Here is a 16,928-nt window from a genome sequence, read left to right on the forward strand (position 1 = left end):
ATTTTCATCTAATGCACTGACAGCATTGGGGCAACTGCAGGCCTATACACCTCAGAAATGTCTTCATCATTTTCCTGCTCTGTTATGTTTTCCACCTGAAAAAAATCTCTTTTTCATAGATGGATACACTAGGAAATAGGGAAAAAAGGCCTGCATCCACCTCAAAATTTGCAGTCCCAGGCTTTATGGGGAGCACAGGGGACTGTGGGCTGGCTGTCTGCTTTCTGCTCCTCCTCCCTCCCCAGGTACAGACCTAAACTGAACAGTCCAGACCTAAAGACCAAGCTCAGATCTGAGATGTGCCACCTCCCACAGTCTGACTTGTCCACCTTGCTGAAAGAGCTTGGTACATAGATTTTGACCAAACAGGAAAGTATGCAGGAATGTCTGTGGGTACTCATAGCACCCTGGGAGTTGCCAATACCATGCTGCTGATGCCCCACTTCATCACAGCTGCAGAGGTGGACCAAGAGCCTCCCAGCTGTGTAGCTCCTGAAATGGGGCTGGCAGTGGTCTCCCACCTCCCTCCTCTGCCCAGTACAGCCAGCCGGCCGGTTCTCTCTCCACTGAGCTGCTGCAACCAAAGGATTTGTTTTTGCTGTGCTTTGTTATTTACTACAATGATCAAAGCAGCCACTCCTTGTGCTCATAAAGAGAAGCCTTAAAATCTTATTTAAGAGCACAAGTATTTTTGAGCTTTGACAGATATACTTTGAAAACAACACAGATGTGCAGTGTCAGATTTCACTGCTGCATGCAGTGTCTTTGTTTCAAACTGTAAATTTGGCTAGTGGTGCTGGGCACGTGCTTTCCCAAAACCTTGTCACCTGCAACACAGGAAAAACAAGTTTCTGGGTTGCCGGGATTTTTTCCCCCTGAATATACCCCCTTGCAGAGTTTGAAAGGAAAATGATCTTAGCAGAGTGAGCATTCAGCCCTGCAAGGCTGCAAACCTATAGGTTATTTTTAACCTAATTACCTTGAATTAAACAAAACGTTTAAGAGTGTTTTTGCTTGAATTGAAGGTGAGGATAAGTAGACTTTATGTGCAGAGCAGCTCCAGCCAACAGCGTGGCTCTTCCATTGCAGAATAATGCCTGTGGCAGTGCCCTGCGCTAATGAGCGAACGGCGCTCGCTTCTCTGAAGGGCTGGCTTTTCTGAGCTGATGTGAGAGGATATGCAGCTCTAGAGCAGTTTACTCCTTTCCTCTTCTCACCCCTCCTATGGGTGTGTGATCACTTCGGACTGGTGACGTTTTAGATGGAGCACGGTCTCCTTATACTTGCCTGGCAGTGGCTCATTAACTGCGTGTTAATTGAAACTGAAAGTTTGTCAGATGATTCAATTCAGTTACATGCTAAATGGATTCAGTGCAGTAAGCATTACTGCTGTGGTGAAAATCTCTGTGGAATTGATCTGTGAACTGATTTAAAGGGATTCATTGGCTTCATCAGTGGCTCTCAGAGGTCAGCACTGGGAGAGCAGGCAGATGTAGCCACACTCCCAGCAAAACAATTCCTACTCTTCTCTTTCACCCTAAACAGTTTTAATTACTGGCCAGTATGCTCCCTTTCCAGGACATATGTTAGGTGGATAAATTTACTCTGGAGAGCTGAGAAGTGAAAAAGAAAAGGAGGAAAATTAAAAGTGTGTTTTGAATTCTGTAATCTGAATGGCTGAAATGTTGGGTTCTTATCTTCCTATGGATTGAGCAGTCACAAAGTTTTCCTGAAGTTTGACTCAAACATAAACGTATATTATAAAGAAAAAAAAATTAAAGAAACCAGAAGAAAAATACCTGCTTTAAACTAAAGGACAGAAAATTCAAAATTTACATTCTCTATAACTCATCTTTTATACTTGGCCACTGCAAAAGTCTCCCTTAAGCGGGCAATTTATTCTGTATGCTACACCTGCTTATATGGTTGGTTTCCGTGTGGAGCCAGTTTTTATTGCTGAGTTATAAACCCTTTGAAAATAGGGGCTTGTAATGGAAGCACTGACAGACCTTTAACTAGGTCAGCTTTATCTGGCTCCATTATCTTTGCTTTTGTTAAAGCATTAAATGGTTGCAGATTTGTTTATTTTTCTCACAGTCCCAGAATTTTAACATGGGTATGTTATTGTTTTTTCTTCAAAATGTCATGAACATGCAGTACTAGAGAGTTTATCCAGACTATGCAGTCATCTTTAAAAGTGAATTGAACTGTTGTGTCTTATTTCAAGATTTTCTTGCTCATACAGTACATTTGGTCTGTAGCACATCATTAACATAGTAATACCAAAGTTTGTCCTCTTCTAATCTTGAATTCTTCTTTGTCTTTTGGGCTCCTTTCTATGTAAAATGACAATGATGTTTTTTTGTTTCTCCCATTCAGATGGAAAGCCATACCACTGCAACTTCCCTGAAGAGGAAACTCCAATGATAACATCTCAGTTGGATGAACTCCCAAAGCTGGGAGGCCTCAATGCCAGAGATAATGAGGCCAGGGAATCTAAACCAGAGATTCCTGCTCTGGTCTCAGCACTGGAGAGTGTCATCAAGGAACCCTTTTCAAAACATCAAGGTTCTGCAGACATAAAGATGCCAGTATTTCATCACAGCCAAGGGCTTTCTTGCTCCAGTCACGTTGCTAGCTTTGCTTCTGGGATGGGCCAGGCATCTTTAGACATGGTCATGGACTTGAAAACATCACTTGAAGTGCAGGCTAGTCGTGCTAGAGAAAATTTGCTAGACTTGCACAGGGAGCATCCTCTGATAGAAAAAGGTGCTGAAGCTCTAGAGGTAGCTCCACTGGATTTGAGTGAAAAATCAACAAGGGATAATTCATGCAATAAATATCTCAATACATCCTTGCAGGCTGCTTTAATTGTCTACCCATGTCCTTTCTGCAGTCACAAGACCTACTACCCTGAAGTCCTGTGGATGCACAAAAGAATTTTGCACAAAATCAGCTGTAACTCGCTGGTACCCCCATGGGTTCAACAAAACGGATTCAAGAGTATTAAAACCAACCTGGTCTTTCTGGCGAGGAGTGGGCGCACTGGCCCCCCTCCTGTTCTTGGTGGGAAGGAATGCCAGCCTTTGCCCATTGCCAGATTTACACGTACTCAAGTGCCAAGTGCGTTGCCAGGTTCCAAGCCCAGCTCCCTTTCTGTCGGGATGGCTGCAAAGCCCGGGAGTACGCATCCGTCAAAGGACAGTCACACACTCAGCCATTGTGCTTCACGTGTGTCAGGCATGGATGGGTACAGACAGCCCAAGTTAAACCATTCCCAGGAGCAGTACAGCATAGCAGCGCAACAAAAAAGCAAATACGAAGCAAATTCCAAACTCCCACAAATGGGAACCTACGGCAGAAGCGTAACACCTACTCAAACAGTGATATCCCGGCCTAGCACGCAGCCCACCAACAGTAAGCAAGTGGAAAAGTACGTGGTTCCCCGAGGAAGTACTGGTTTTGCCTCTCCAGGTAAGCACTGTGCATCCGACTCCATGAAGGCCAAATTCACCCCCCCGCTGCAGTACCACCCCCTGTGTAAGAGTGAGCAGTACCCTAAACACGAAGAGCCGTCCGTGCCTCAGAGGGAGCCTCATGTGAAGGCTGGAAATGAGATGAGGACATTGGCAAACTGCACAGCAGTAGCACGAGCCAGTCCAGTGCTGCAGCCTCAGCCTGGTGCCGTGGGAGTTCCTCCGGCTTTACACTCCAGCAAACAGGATCTGGCATCAGATGGGCATGAGAAACATTTGGACATTTTAAATATCTTTAAAACATACATTCCAAAGGACCTTGCTTCACTGTACCAAACCTGTGGTGCCAACAGCCCTGTCCTAGATCACACAGGTAAGATTTTAACAAGCTCTTCCATTGCTGAGGATGTAGTTTGTTTGTTCCTTCTTTGTTCAGAACCATGACATGCTGTTTCCCAGTTTTTTCCTTCTCTGCCTTAACAGCTAGGATTACAAGTTCACTGTTTTTATCATTGCTGGATAGGCTTGAATAGGTTTGTTTACTGCTCTCTTAACATTGCAGCATCCCCCCTCGTGCACTGTGTGACATTTCTGTCGCAGGTTAAATGTATCTGGTTCCACCTGGAGTACTGCTGTTCCTTTGTCCTCTTGCTTCAAGCAGGCTAGAGTTACACAGATGTGCTGTCACAGGAAGATCCCCCTGATATGCTGGTGCTGGCACACATCATCATCTTTTTGCTTCAGGCAAAATAAACATCCTCTGGGGCTTATCTGTGATGTTATTTTGGAGGTTTTGTTCAATTTTGTCTGCAAACAAGTCTTCCAACAACACAGAGTGATGATAATCGCTTGTCAGTATCCTTTGTCTTTCTTGACAAAAGTCTTAAGATCTTCCTTGTCCATATCAAAGGCTACCAAGTATTTTTCAAATTAGTCTTTTGATCTTTTTTTATGCTTATGATTAAAAAGAGGTAGAGCTGAATGTGTGCCTGTTAATTCACATAAGCAGAAAAATCAGTTGTGCAAATAACCAGTTTCAAAGTTTGGGGACTAAAATGTTCAACAGCCATGTAAGTAAAAATACACCTACGTATTTGCATTTGAAACCATGCTCTTCTGATGATCTGCCAGAATTAGTTTGTCTCAGAGGAAACTGAAAATCACACTGATTGTTTTACACATGAGATGTGTGCATGTCTGTAGGGGAGGAGAATTGGAGCCGTAGTCTCACCTTTTACCACTTGTAAACTGTGCTACTTTTTATACCTTTCTTCTTTTTGTAGAAGTCGTGCCAGTCAACTCTCATGAAAAGAGCACATATTCTGGGCTGGTTTTCTGGTGTCCTCCCTTGACATAATACACTCTGTTTTGTCAAAAGCATGTGTGAAATGGTTCTTTTGCAAGTGGTACAAAATCCAGGACCCTTGGAAGCTGCTGTTCTTAAGGACAGCTGTGGTCTGGGGCCCAGAAGGTGTGTGCAAGTTGAGGCAAGGAAGGAGCCCAGAGTGTTATGTCAGGTCTTGGTGGAAGGCCTTTTGGAGGAGACAGGAGGGCAGAATCTGCCTGACATAGTCCATGAGTGAGTTGCACCTCTCAGCCGCCTCCATTGTCAGTTCTGCTCAGTCACTCCAAAGGTGGTGCTGCATAGGGGCCTGTTATTTATTGAGCAGATCATTTTGCAGGAGCTTAGGGCCTGCATGATCATTGCAACCAACATTAGGGTTTTGTTAAGGAAGCACAGGAAGACATGCTCAGTGTCTGAAACTACAGTTTCAGTGTTCCTTAGGGGGTTTTTTGTCCAGTTGGCTTTGCTTTCGCCATCCCAGTGGATTGTTGTCCAAAGTTTCTCCCTGCCCACTTCCTGCTCTAAGTACCAGTTAATTGTACCACCCCCAACTTGGGGTACCTTCGCGTGGATGCCCTCCATGATGTTATTTAATAGTACATTGTGTCAGCCTGCTCAGAGAAATCTTACTGATCCAGTGAGCTCCCAGCCACGTTAGGAGGGATAAGAGAAAAACAGTAAAAGCTAGGAAATAGAAGATGACTAAGTGAAAGCGATGACCAGAAAATTCATGATGACTTTCAGAACAAAGTAAAATAGGGGCAGGGTTTTTAAAGAGGTCTCTGTTTACCTGCCTTTTAAAAGAGGGATTTTATTGCCAAAATGTTTTTGCTGGGCAGTGATTTCTAGAGACACTGTAACTGGAAGTTATTTAGTGCCCATCTCTGCTTTGAAACCTCTTCTTTCATTCCAAGTGTTTTATAGCAGTCAAGTTTTCAGAATTTGAAACCTCTTTTTTTTTAATGTAGCTTGTCTTGGTTTTATATACAACTTCCAGGTTGCTGATGTTTCTCCAAACCAATTGGCATGACGGCTGTTTTTCATAGCACTCAAATAAAAAGCTGCTTCAGGCAAAAGGAACGAGATCCTACCAACTGCAAACAGAGGAGGGTAATTGAACTTCATCTGAAATAACATATGGCTCTAGATAGGCTGAGTTCTCTGAGTCAGTATTTATCATCCCATTTAGCTTTAATACTGTAATGTGAATATGGCAATTATGACATAAAGGACATCCAAAAATCTGGATTATGTATACTATTTGTCATGTTTTTTCCCCTCAGTTGAATATTCCCAATAGACTTTCCTTGGGGTTTTTGGTATATGATGTCATCTTAGATCACACTAGATTGTTTTAGTGTGTGGTAGTACAGTGTTCAACTTCCTTTTGAGTGGCTGCATTTGTTTTTGGGATCCTTTCTTTGATGTTTGTGTTTGTTCCAGTGTGTCCTTGGAAGAGAGTTGTTGTGTGTACTGCTGTGATACAGCTGCAAACATGAAGCTTGCTGTGCTAGGCTAGGTTTGTTTCGCACTTCCCAGTCTTCTGAAATGCCTGTGGAGAGAATCTTACTGTTACATTTAATAGAGGTTATTTATTTTATTCATGCCATTTATATATTAGGAAAGGGTTGGTTATGGCAGCAGATGCACTCTTTCTTCGGGGCTCCTTTGAGACCAGCTTTGAGGATGGATTTCACAGGAGCCGCCATTCACACAGCGGTGTTCCTTTACCTGAATTGTCTAACACCTGTAGTCATCCACCCCCTTTTGTTCACCTAGAGGATAACCTGAGTGATGACTCACACCCATGGCTCAAGCCTCTGAACTATCAAAAGCCTTCTGGTGCTACCTGGGAAATGCAACAATGGCAAATCAACCTGGAAGCAATCCATTTTTTTCCACCTGCTTATTGAATAACTCCCATGAAATGAGTGCTAGGGAGGGGCTCGGTGGAAGTCTTAACCCACTCATCCTTGGTGTTTGTACATTGGTTTATAGACAGCATGCTCAACCTTCCCTCATGGGTGGGAGAGGTGCTTCTATGAAGGCTGGTGGATCAGATGGGTGATGGCTGCTAAGTGTATTCCCCTTCAACAGAAGGAAATGTGAGTTACAGAGGGATTAATTGTCTTTCCAGAGGTGTCAGAACGATGACCTGAGGAACCCAGCTCTCCTGGCCTCACAAAGCTGCTCTGCCAGTCTCTGCCTGTCCACAGTCAGCCTGGCACTGCTGCAAAGGCCACAGCTGGTTCCTCCACACACTTCCCTCAGCTTTGCTTTCCAGCTTGCAGCTACAGTTCTGGGCAGTGAGGGGAGAAATGCTCCTAACAGCTCAGAAATCCACCTTTAATCCTGCCTTCCTCACAAGGCAAACCCATCCTGTTACAGTTCAGTAAAGTTCTCCTTGATGTTTAGAACACTTACATGATTTTTTAAAAATTTTTTTGGTAGGGATTTTTTTTCCTAGAGTTTGTTTGTTTGTTTGTTTGGGGTTTTTTTTTGTGTGTGTGTACCTGATCTGGATTTTTCCCCAAATCATGATCTTGTATTTGACGGTCAGAAACTTAATTTTGTGAGTATTCAGGTGCATTATGCAGACTGTGCTGCCATCTGCAGGAGGTGCTATTATAAAAGAAGAAAACAATCTGTGAGTGGGGTGTTTGTTTGGAGGGTTTTTTTTGCAGCAGGACATTTCTTTGCAGTATATGGTCTGGTGAATCATCCCAGGTTTCTTGGTGTCATACTAGCAGAGTAAATGGCAGCTGTCTTCTTCTCCATTCATTTTCAGATGCAGCATCCATATTTTGGATTAATCTTGTGGCATCCTTCAGTTGCTTTTTCAGTTTTCTGTTGCCACTTTTTTGGTCACAATTTTATTCTTTTTAAATGTTGTAACTGGGGGGAAGGGAGGAATATGAAAGAAAACCTGAAACTTCACTTCTGTTCACATCCCTCTCGAATTTCTTTAAAAGCCAAAGTATTCCAGTGACAAATGGAAACATCAACTCTTTTCTTCCAAAGAGGGTGTTTTACCAAAATAGAAAAGATGATGTTCAAACATTTTTTTAAATAATAAAAAAGCCCAATAAAAGTCAAATGTGTCTTTTTTGATCAGCAGCAAAAAGACAAAGACCAGCCCTTTAAGTCAGATGCTGTAAACTGACCTTTGGAGAAAAAGGAGAGGTTTGAGCGGTTTTCCACAAATGCTAATGGCCTAGAAAACATGTTTACCCAGGGCTGGGAGAAGGCTGCTGTGCTGCTACCAGCTCAAAATGTCCGGAATGACACTTTCATTCACAGATGTCTTTCGTCTGTGCCTCAGAGGTCTGGGGTCAGAGCAGCACCGGCAGGCAGGTAGGCAGGGGCGAAAGGTTTGATCAGTCTGCGATGGCTGTGCTCGCTCTGCATTTGTCTCTGAGGTATTGCCGCCTGGGGGGGACAGTCGGGCTCTGGTCCTACTCAATTCCTATTATCCATGTGACTTGTCTCCGCCACGCTGGAGTCACTTTGATTTGCCTGATGTACTGCTTGACAAAGCTGGGTGATGGCTGAGAAGTGGATCCAGCTGCTCTGAAAAGCGCACACCTGACATGCCAGTCCTGGTGCGGGCACATCATGGGGAGCATTTTTTAATTCAATGTAATTTATGCATTCTTGCAGTCCTGTGTGTGCCTGGCCTGTCAGCCAGTGCCTAGATGAAGGCTGACAGTTGTCATCCAGGGCCTGAAGGTAGCCTCACATAATGACACATTAGACATACTAATGATGTTTTCTTCTGGCATAATGTTTTCTTCTCAACTTTCCTCTCTCCTCTCCCCTCCCCACTTCCCCCCCCCCCCCCCATTCCCTCCCTCTCTCCTGACTACAGGGATGCTCAGGACACAAACACGCCAAGGAGACTGTGTCTGCAGAGAATGTGGAAAATGCTTTACCCAACCCAGCCTCCTCAGGACTCATCAGAGGTCCCACACAGGTATCTTTTCACACTCGCTATTGCTTTCTCCATTTCTCACTTGCCTGCTTTCAGATTCAGCTAACAAAATGCTAAGAATTACATTTCACGTACCATGTTAGCCTAAGTAATTCCAGTACCTAAATCTAATAGACATGTTTTTTATTTTTATGACTACTGCTCTTGTTCTCCAAATATTGCTTACCTGATCCCTGCCCGAACTCCATAAAATTGCAATGCATTTAAGATAAGTCTGTTTGCAAATGTTTTATTTTAATTAGAGAGTAGGGTACTCAGAAATGAATATGCTAATGAATTCTGTTGCCACCAGCACAAATTGAAATCAAAGTACCCCTTTCAGCACAACATAAGGCTTTGTTTTGCCTCATCGTTGCTGTTGACAGGAACGTTTTTGTGGGAAACGAGATTTTCCCTGACACTGGTCAGCCCTAAAATGGGAAATTCCTGCCAGCCTTTTTTAACCTGCCACGGTCTGTGGTTGAGGCTGGCGGACGCTGAAGCCACCAGTGTGGTGAGCCCTCCTGAGCATTGCATGAGACAGTGAGAGTAGCAGGTTTCTCCTCAAAAGTGTGAATGATGCATACATAAGCCAGTCTGATGCAAAATGACAGAAGCCAAATGGTAAGTAATGCAAGAAGAGGGTCCCTTTACACATACACTGATAATTAATGTTGTCAGTGATTGCTTTCTTCAGCGCTGAAGTCTGAATTAAAAAGGGCAGTGGCCCTAGGCTGCCATTAGCACACTCTCTTACAGTAAGTGTTACGGTAAATTGGTATTTTCCGGCCACAGGCTAGGAGCTGGTGTCTTTTTTTGAACGTGGATAATCTGTAATGGTCTCAAATAATGTACACACGCTAACGAAGCTTGGATGTTCATCTGTTAACAAGCCCCCTTGTTCCCACAGTGGTTTTTGAGTCTAATGGACTCCGAGGTACTGAAGTTCACACCACCTCCGCAGATGCCCCAAAACAAGTATGTTTTACAATTAATTGGGTGTTTGGTTTTTAATGTGGTAGCTGGGAAAAAATTGCACAGTGATACTCATCACTAAAGCACTGACTGTTTTATAACGTGTATAAATAATAATGGTATTGCTTAATTTTTAGCTCTTAAATTTTTAAAGCATTTTATCAGAATCTGATATATAGAGAGTCAGTTAATTTTAAAGCAGGTAGTTAGTGTTTAAATAAACATGTTACTGGCTTACTTGGGGACTGAGTGAGATGAGTAATTCTGTAATGCGCACTGATGTGTAATGGTGAGATAGTACATAAAGAATTCCTGGAAATTTGCTTTTACAATTAACACGTTTTCTGCTTCAACAAGACAACTAACGTTTAGTCTATATTTTTCTGAAGAGTATTTGCACCCTGATACCCAGTATCTGACTTTGAAAAGCTCTCACCCACCAGTTTCCATGGACTCTGTTAGTGTGCTTTCCTGTTTCTAGTATACAGTTTCCTGTCTTAACCAACACTTCTCAGAGCTCTGAATTATACCTGACAAAGCTGTTATATAGAAAATCATTAAACTGAAACACAACTTGTTTTGTGTATCTTACGTCGTTGGAGAATAGTGTCATAGCCTGGACCTTCCCATTCTATTTCCAGCTTGGCAGGTTTGTTTCAGAGCACACCTTCTCATGGGCACTTCCGTTCCATTGTGAAACTGCTTCCAGCATCACTCACTTTTCCTTTCATCCTCGTTCTTAGTTTAATTTTCACTATAGTAGCCCCTGTCCTCCCGTCTCTTACTAAACTGTTGCAGGTGCTTTTAGCCATGCTTAGAGAATGCATCTCCAACACGATGAAGTTTAGGAATTGGTTTCTACTTGCTCAGTATACATTCTCACTGGGTACCACTGCACTGCCTAGTTCATGTGCTGCACCCTTCATGAAGACTCTTGGCACCTTCTCTTTGCCCTTGCATCTTTCTGGCCCAAAGGCTGCATGGAGAACCCAACCTCTGTCACAGGAGTGTATGAATTGATACCAAGCCATAGGAGTGGCCAGCAATTCTCATGAAGTTTCCAAGATGGCATAGCACTTCAGTTGTTGTGGGCAGTGTTTGCTATGCTTTTGTGGGACAGTAATTGCAAAGTTACGTTGCAGTGTCCGTCTTACGATGCTTATCTGATAAAACTGTGCAGGGACACATCTCTGAATAACAGGGCCACAGACACAGTCAGTGTAACAGAGTGAAACACTGCAGCTCTGCCAACTCGCTCAGCTAGTCTTTGGTTCTCCTCAGTGTGGTACTCTTTCATCTTTTCATGCTCATGGTTTTCTCTCCTCATGTGTAGTTGAGATCACATTCTGAAGGAATATGGGCTTTCTTTTAGAAGACAATATAAGGTCACATTTGGAAATACATTTCCAGAAAACTCTGGAATGGCCATATATATATCCAAAAAGAAATGTGGCATCTCAGACCACATCTGGGTTCTCTTTGTAATTTGGGTTATATTGCCACACAATTAATTGACTCGTAATCTTGTCTTTGTAAACTATTGTCATGCCAGAATTTATTGACTAACTTCTTCCATGGCAAAGGTAGCTCGCTCTCTCTATCTGCCAGTCTGCCTTCAAAGCATTTGATGAAAGTACAGTGTCTCTCAGTACAGCAGAGCACTGAGTAGGGGTTAGCTTCTCCAATGGCTTCATCTCGTGCCAGTCAGTATTTCTTCCCCAGAAGATGCAGTGTGATCACTCCTGCAGGAGATTGTTCCCTTTCTTTTGTCTTGCTTACTCCTCGGTACCAACCTTTGTCTCAATTTGTCTGTGTCGGGGAAGTTACTCAGTTGTCTGCTGTTTCGCTGGCTCTCGTGGCAGGCAGGCATTGTGCTGCCCCAGCAGACTCCACCTGCACAGTCCCTGGGCGTTACACAGGGAATGCTCTCATTTCCACAGGCAGCTGTGGGGGCCTTTAGAAGCACAGAAATGAGCTCGCAGTGAGAACGGTGCCTGCAGCATTCCGTTAACATTACCATTTCCCACTTTAGACGTTGTCACTCCATGTCTTCATTTCATTTCTTAATTGGGGACAGATCTGTTCATGAGAGTTTAGGGTGTAAAGTCAGTTCAAGTTACAGAAGTGCCATGCACATGCTCCGAGCAAGAAACAATAGTTACCTCTATGATAGTTTGAGAAGGGAGTAGAGGTTTTTTTGATGTCAAGTGGAAGTGATTCACTTTACATAATGTTTCCACCTCACAGGTAAAATAGCTTCCCCTGAGTAGTCTGCTAAAGAGTAAAAATATTAACATTAGTATTTCACGGTTCCGCCATTCCTTTCTCTAGTCAGCCAGATCATCTCTAAAGGTTTCCTTCAGGAAACAATGTTAGGTAGCAGGGCTTTTAAAATCCCCCAGCATGGTAGCTTACAGCAGTGCTACGTTGAATAGCAGTTTTATCACAGAATAATTCTAATCCAGTATGTTAAAAATAGGTTTTACAGCTAGGCTTTTACAAAAATGAACCAGCTAAATCTATATTTAGGTGTCTAAATAAGAACCCTGTTTTAGGGTAGTGAACCACCAACAGGAGGTGCAGGTGTTCAGCATCTGTGAAAAGGAGGTTACCTATAGGAGTGTGTAAAAAAGATCAAACACACAGTTTTGCTGCTATTAGCACTGGGCTGTATTTCATGCTTTGTTATCAGCACCAATGAAATATAAATGAAATGTAGGAAATAAGATGTTCATTCATAACATTATTTATTGTGGTTTCTTATTTCTACCTGAATGCTTTAAAAAAAAAACCCAACCAAATGACATTTTTACATAAAATTAATTTCCCATGAACTTTGGAATATTTCCTACTCTTCTTTTTCTAAAGGACAAAAAATGCTCATTACATACCCCAAGTCAGTACAATCTGTGCTAAGTCACATAGATTCTCTTGAAAAGCTGCCATATTAAACATATTGAATATTCTGAATATTTTTATAAATGCTAAATATCCCAGTATATACATAATTAAACTTGCTTATCCACAATGAATATGTATCTTAATTTGGAATACTCTTAAGCAACATCCAGAGACACGATTTAGCAGGCATGGATTCGGGGAGTACACTCCAATTGCACGTACATGACAAGACAAAAGCTGGCTCCCCTTCAGAAGGGGCCCTGCAACCACGTGTGTGTGTCTCAAAGCAAGGCTCTCCTAAAGCATGGGGTCATTTCAGAGGCACTGCCTGATGCTGCAGCCAGAAGCCCAATTCCCAGAGGTACAGGAGTCAGTCTGGAGCCTGCTTTTTCACTGTGGTGACAGCAGTGGTGGCAGTTTCTAACGCGTACGCCGTGCGTTTTGACTCCTTCTGCGTTTTTAAAGCCGTATAAAAACCTGGCCTGCTTTAGGAATGTAGTGTATGCTCTGTCAGTGTCAAATCAATACTCTCTAAAAATTTTAAGGGACAAGAAATCAGGTTTTCAAAAGGCCTGATTTCCTGGTTAGCAATGAGGGAGAGCTCTCTCTAATTGAGTGTATATGTATGTGAACCATATTTGCAGCACTGGAGGCAGAGACACCATGTTTTCCATCTTCTGTGTGAGTGAAACAAGGAAAATCCCCAAAACTCCAACCTTTGTCCTCTCCAGAACATCAGTCTTTTATTACAGAAAATCAATTAGAAGCTGCAGCCCAGGGAAAAAACCCAAACTGGTTTTGGGTATCCTGAATTCTCTGGGTGAAGCTTTCCCCATGCCAGAAGACTGTGATCAGCCTTTTTTGTGAAACAGCTGTGGACACCCCAGTTTTTGGGTCTCATTCACTGGAAAGACAGGTGTGCAGTAGGTCCTGTACCTACTGTGTGACCCTTCATTAAGGGGTCCGTAAACCTTTATTTTCTCCACTATAAGTATTTAAAATTATTTCTTGCAGCATTCAATACTTGAAATCACGTAAATATGAATAGCCCAAGCTTGGGGGATAGAAAGATTGGAAAGAGCCATCAAGAAAACACTATATACATGTCTGTATGTGTGTTGTAAAGGAGCTTGGGGGAAAAGCTGGGGACATCTGTTACCTGTATTGTTTTTATAGTCCAGCAACACTATGGCTCTGCTTGTCCTAAAGCAACTTTGCAGAGAAAGGGAGGAGGAAAAAAAAATAACCCAGATTAAAAAGTTATTTAAACTATTGGTTTCTTAGTTTGGCTGGTTTGGGTTTTCTTGCACTCAAAATTCTAGTACTGTCTGTTAGAAGTCCTGTTTATGACATTTGTTCATATGAAATGTCTTGCCCCAGTTCCTTGCAGAGTTTCTTCCAAAGATCATGATTAATAGTTCAGTCCTCATTATTGCAAATGTTATTTTTAAATAGTTATTCTGAGAACAAGAATTCCATTAATCAAAATAATAGATAATGAACAAATAAATGGCAACCTAATTTGTCTCATTCATACATATGGAGATTATAATGCAAACAATCAAGGAACCATGGAGGCTGCTGTACTGGCATCTGAGTAATATGCATGTGCTGTACATCTGTTACTTTGTGAGCATTACAGACAGGATTTGGAGCTCTAGTTCTTGTCCCAACGCTTGTCCCCTGCTAGCAAACTGCAGTGGTATCTGTGCTCCTTGCAGTTTACTTCAATGTCATGCAGTGATCTGTCTCCAGCATATTAACATGCACATAAACTGGGTTTTTCCTGTTAACTGGAGAAAAGCCCTGGAAGTTGCTATGAGAGCAGCTTTTGGCATGGAAGCTGTAGGTTTCATGTAAAGATCTGCTGCTTTTCACTGAAAGTGAAGAAAGCCTAGTTTTTAAAAGGGAAAAAAATTATTTCAGGAAGAGCTCAATCCAACTCTGTATCAGCTGGTTCAAAATGTGACCATACCTTGGGATGGTGTGAGTACAGGTGGGTGAGCCCCTGGGTGGGTTTTGGCACACCTGAAGGTTCTGTTCGCCAGTGAAACTGGGAGCACAGCTGTACCTGAGAGGAGCCCAGCCACACAGCACCTCCAGCCCTTCTGCGCTGTCCTTGCAGGTGTGGGGAGGATGGATTGTCCTTCTCCTGGATCCCTTGTGCTTTGTGGTCCATGACATATGCAGGGCATGCCTTCACCACCTCACAGGCCATCCATCCCAGAAGAGGGCCCCTAATTACACCCCTTTTCCAGCTTCTGCCCAGGGAGAGTGGGGCAAGGGGCCTGTCATCCCTCCCTTCCCCTTCCCTCCCTGCTCCCCAGCCCTGTGAAGCTCTGCTCTGTGCTCCCCCGTGTATGTGGAGCCGGTTCGATGCAAGGCATTCCAGTGATGAATGCCTCCTCCTGGAATTGTGGCTGTGTCTCTCAGGCATGATGCAGCTGCGCAAAAATGTAAAGCATCTTTCTTAGTTTACTGCGGGAAATTCAGCATCCAACTAAGGAAGTTTTATCACATCTCTCATTCAGTTACTGTTTCCTACATTTCAAATATACTGCAGTCTGTACAGCAGCTTTTTTTTTCTTTAATTTTGTTGCAAATCTTTCCGACTTAAAACCAAACTTTGACTGGTAAATGTCATGAATCTCGAGCCAGGTTTAATTAGGAATTTTCTAAATCTATTAACAAAAGAGATGCACTTAATACATTATGTCAACCAGAGCTGGGCTTTCTTCAGCTATTTCGAGGGCTGCCATAGGCACAGCTTGAAACTTGCTTGGATTTTACATGGGTGCTGTATTTTATGTTGCATTAATTTAAAATGGTCTGTTTCACTTCATCAAGACTTTAGCTTAAGGATAATGCATTTATGTAAGATTAATCTTGCCATGTTGTTTTAGGATCAGGATTGTAAACTGCATTGTTCCGACAGTGATGTTCTAAATGTCATTTTAAAGCTTTCCTTGGGAGCTGCAGGCTCCCACTTACTCATGATGTTATCTTTAATTTCACTTGATTTTAGAATATCCCTGCTATTTTTTTTTCAAAGTGGTAATTATTCATGAAAATTATCAAAGAAAATAAAAGGAAGATGACAAAGGGGGAAAAAAGCCGCCTTAGCATTTGACAGACCTGCACAAGAATTCAGTTTTTCTTCATTGAGCTGCCTCTGTGACCTCAAACTTCAGCCTTTTTAAGACACGGATCTAGTTGTGAATCCCTTTTGGCTAGCATGTAATTTCCACTTTTTGGAGGCCACTTTTTTCCCTTCTTGTTCTCAGCCTTCTCTGACCTGCTCTGCCAGGTCCTGTTACTTCTTGTTCTAGTCCATCTTTATATGGGACTTTATATGGGCCTGAACACACTTTGCTCTTGGTGGAGATGCGTTAAAAAAACAAACCCTGAAGTGTTCTCACGTGGTGGGTCAAGATGAATGTACATGATGCTAATGAAGGGTAACGAATGCCGGCAGAACTTGCTGGAGGGTCGTGCCTGGAAGCAGGGCTGAGAATGAGCTTTTCCCCGTGTTGTCCTTCTTGCAGGGCAGAGACCACAGCAGCGCAGAGCTCACCCACATGCTGCATCTCCGGAAGGGAACCTAGATCCCGGGCGGAGGAGCCCCGGCAGCCCCCGCGCTCCTCCAGAGCATCCCCTGCCAGCCAGAGCCGCACCGGGAGCAGCTGCGCCGGGCTGGGAGCAGGCTCTGCCAGGAGGGGGGTGCCTCCGTGCTGTTAATCATCCTAAAACAAATGAAGATGCTACACAAGATATATATAAATTGACGTACTAATCAGTCCCACGGTTCCTTATTTCCTTTATAATAAACAGTGGAGTTGGCAAGCACTGTGGAGGCACAAGGCATCTATATTAATCAAGAGAAGTTTGAGACACTGGAAAAATTAAACTTTATGTGATTTGGACAGCATGAAGAAGTTAAGCACTGTAACAAAAACCTCCCTGATGCTCACAATGACTATTTGATACATTTGAAAAACAGCAGTGGATTCGAGGACTGGAGAAGTATTAATTAATGAAACTGCCACTGCCTGTCATGCTGAAAAGCAAATTACAAAAAACAAAACAACAACAGTGAGCTGAAGAATGGGGGGTGCAGGGAAAAGGTGGCATTCGGTGCTGAGAAAGCAATGCTTGATGAAGGATTAAAGGGACTAAAGAGAAAGACCGTCATTCTGCAATGGTGTGTTTCATTACAGTTTGGGGACCACTTGCATTTCTAGTGCTCTTGCTCTTGACTGCG

At 43.0% G+C, this 16,928-nt stretch overlaps 1 protein-coding gene across 1 annotated transcript in view; it reads left to right on the forward strand.

Moving 5' to 3' along the window:
- The window catches only part of ZNF516 (zinc finger protein 516), a 98,810-nt gene extending 82,295 nt beyond the window's left edge, over positions 1–16,515 (forward strand). Inside the window, exons 3-6 of the mRNA XM_030944195.1 lie at positions 2,380–3,849; positions 8,690–8,794; positions 9,702–9,769; positions 16,213–16,515. Of these exons, the coding sequence (XP_030800055.1) occupies positions 2,380–3,849; positions 8,690–8,794; positions 9,702–9,769; positions 16,213–16,272 (1,703 nt within the window). The 3' untranslated portion in view covers positions 16,273–16,515. The remainder of the gene's footprint in view (positions 1–2,379; positions 3,850–8,689; positions 8,795–9,701; positions 9,770–16,212) is intronic.
- The last annotated feature ends 413 nt before the right edge of the window (positions 16,516–16,928 follow it).

This window comes from Camarhynchus parvulus, chromosome 2 (assembly GCF_901933205.1).
Source record: "Camarhynchus parvulus chromosome 2, STF_HiC, whole genome shotgun sequence".
Lineage (NCBI taxonomy): Eukaryota > Metazoa > Chordata > Aves > Passeriformes > Thraupidae > Camarhynchus > Camarhynchus parvulus.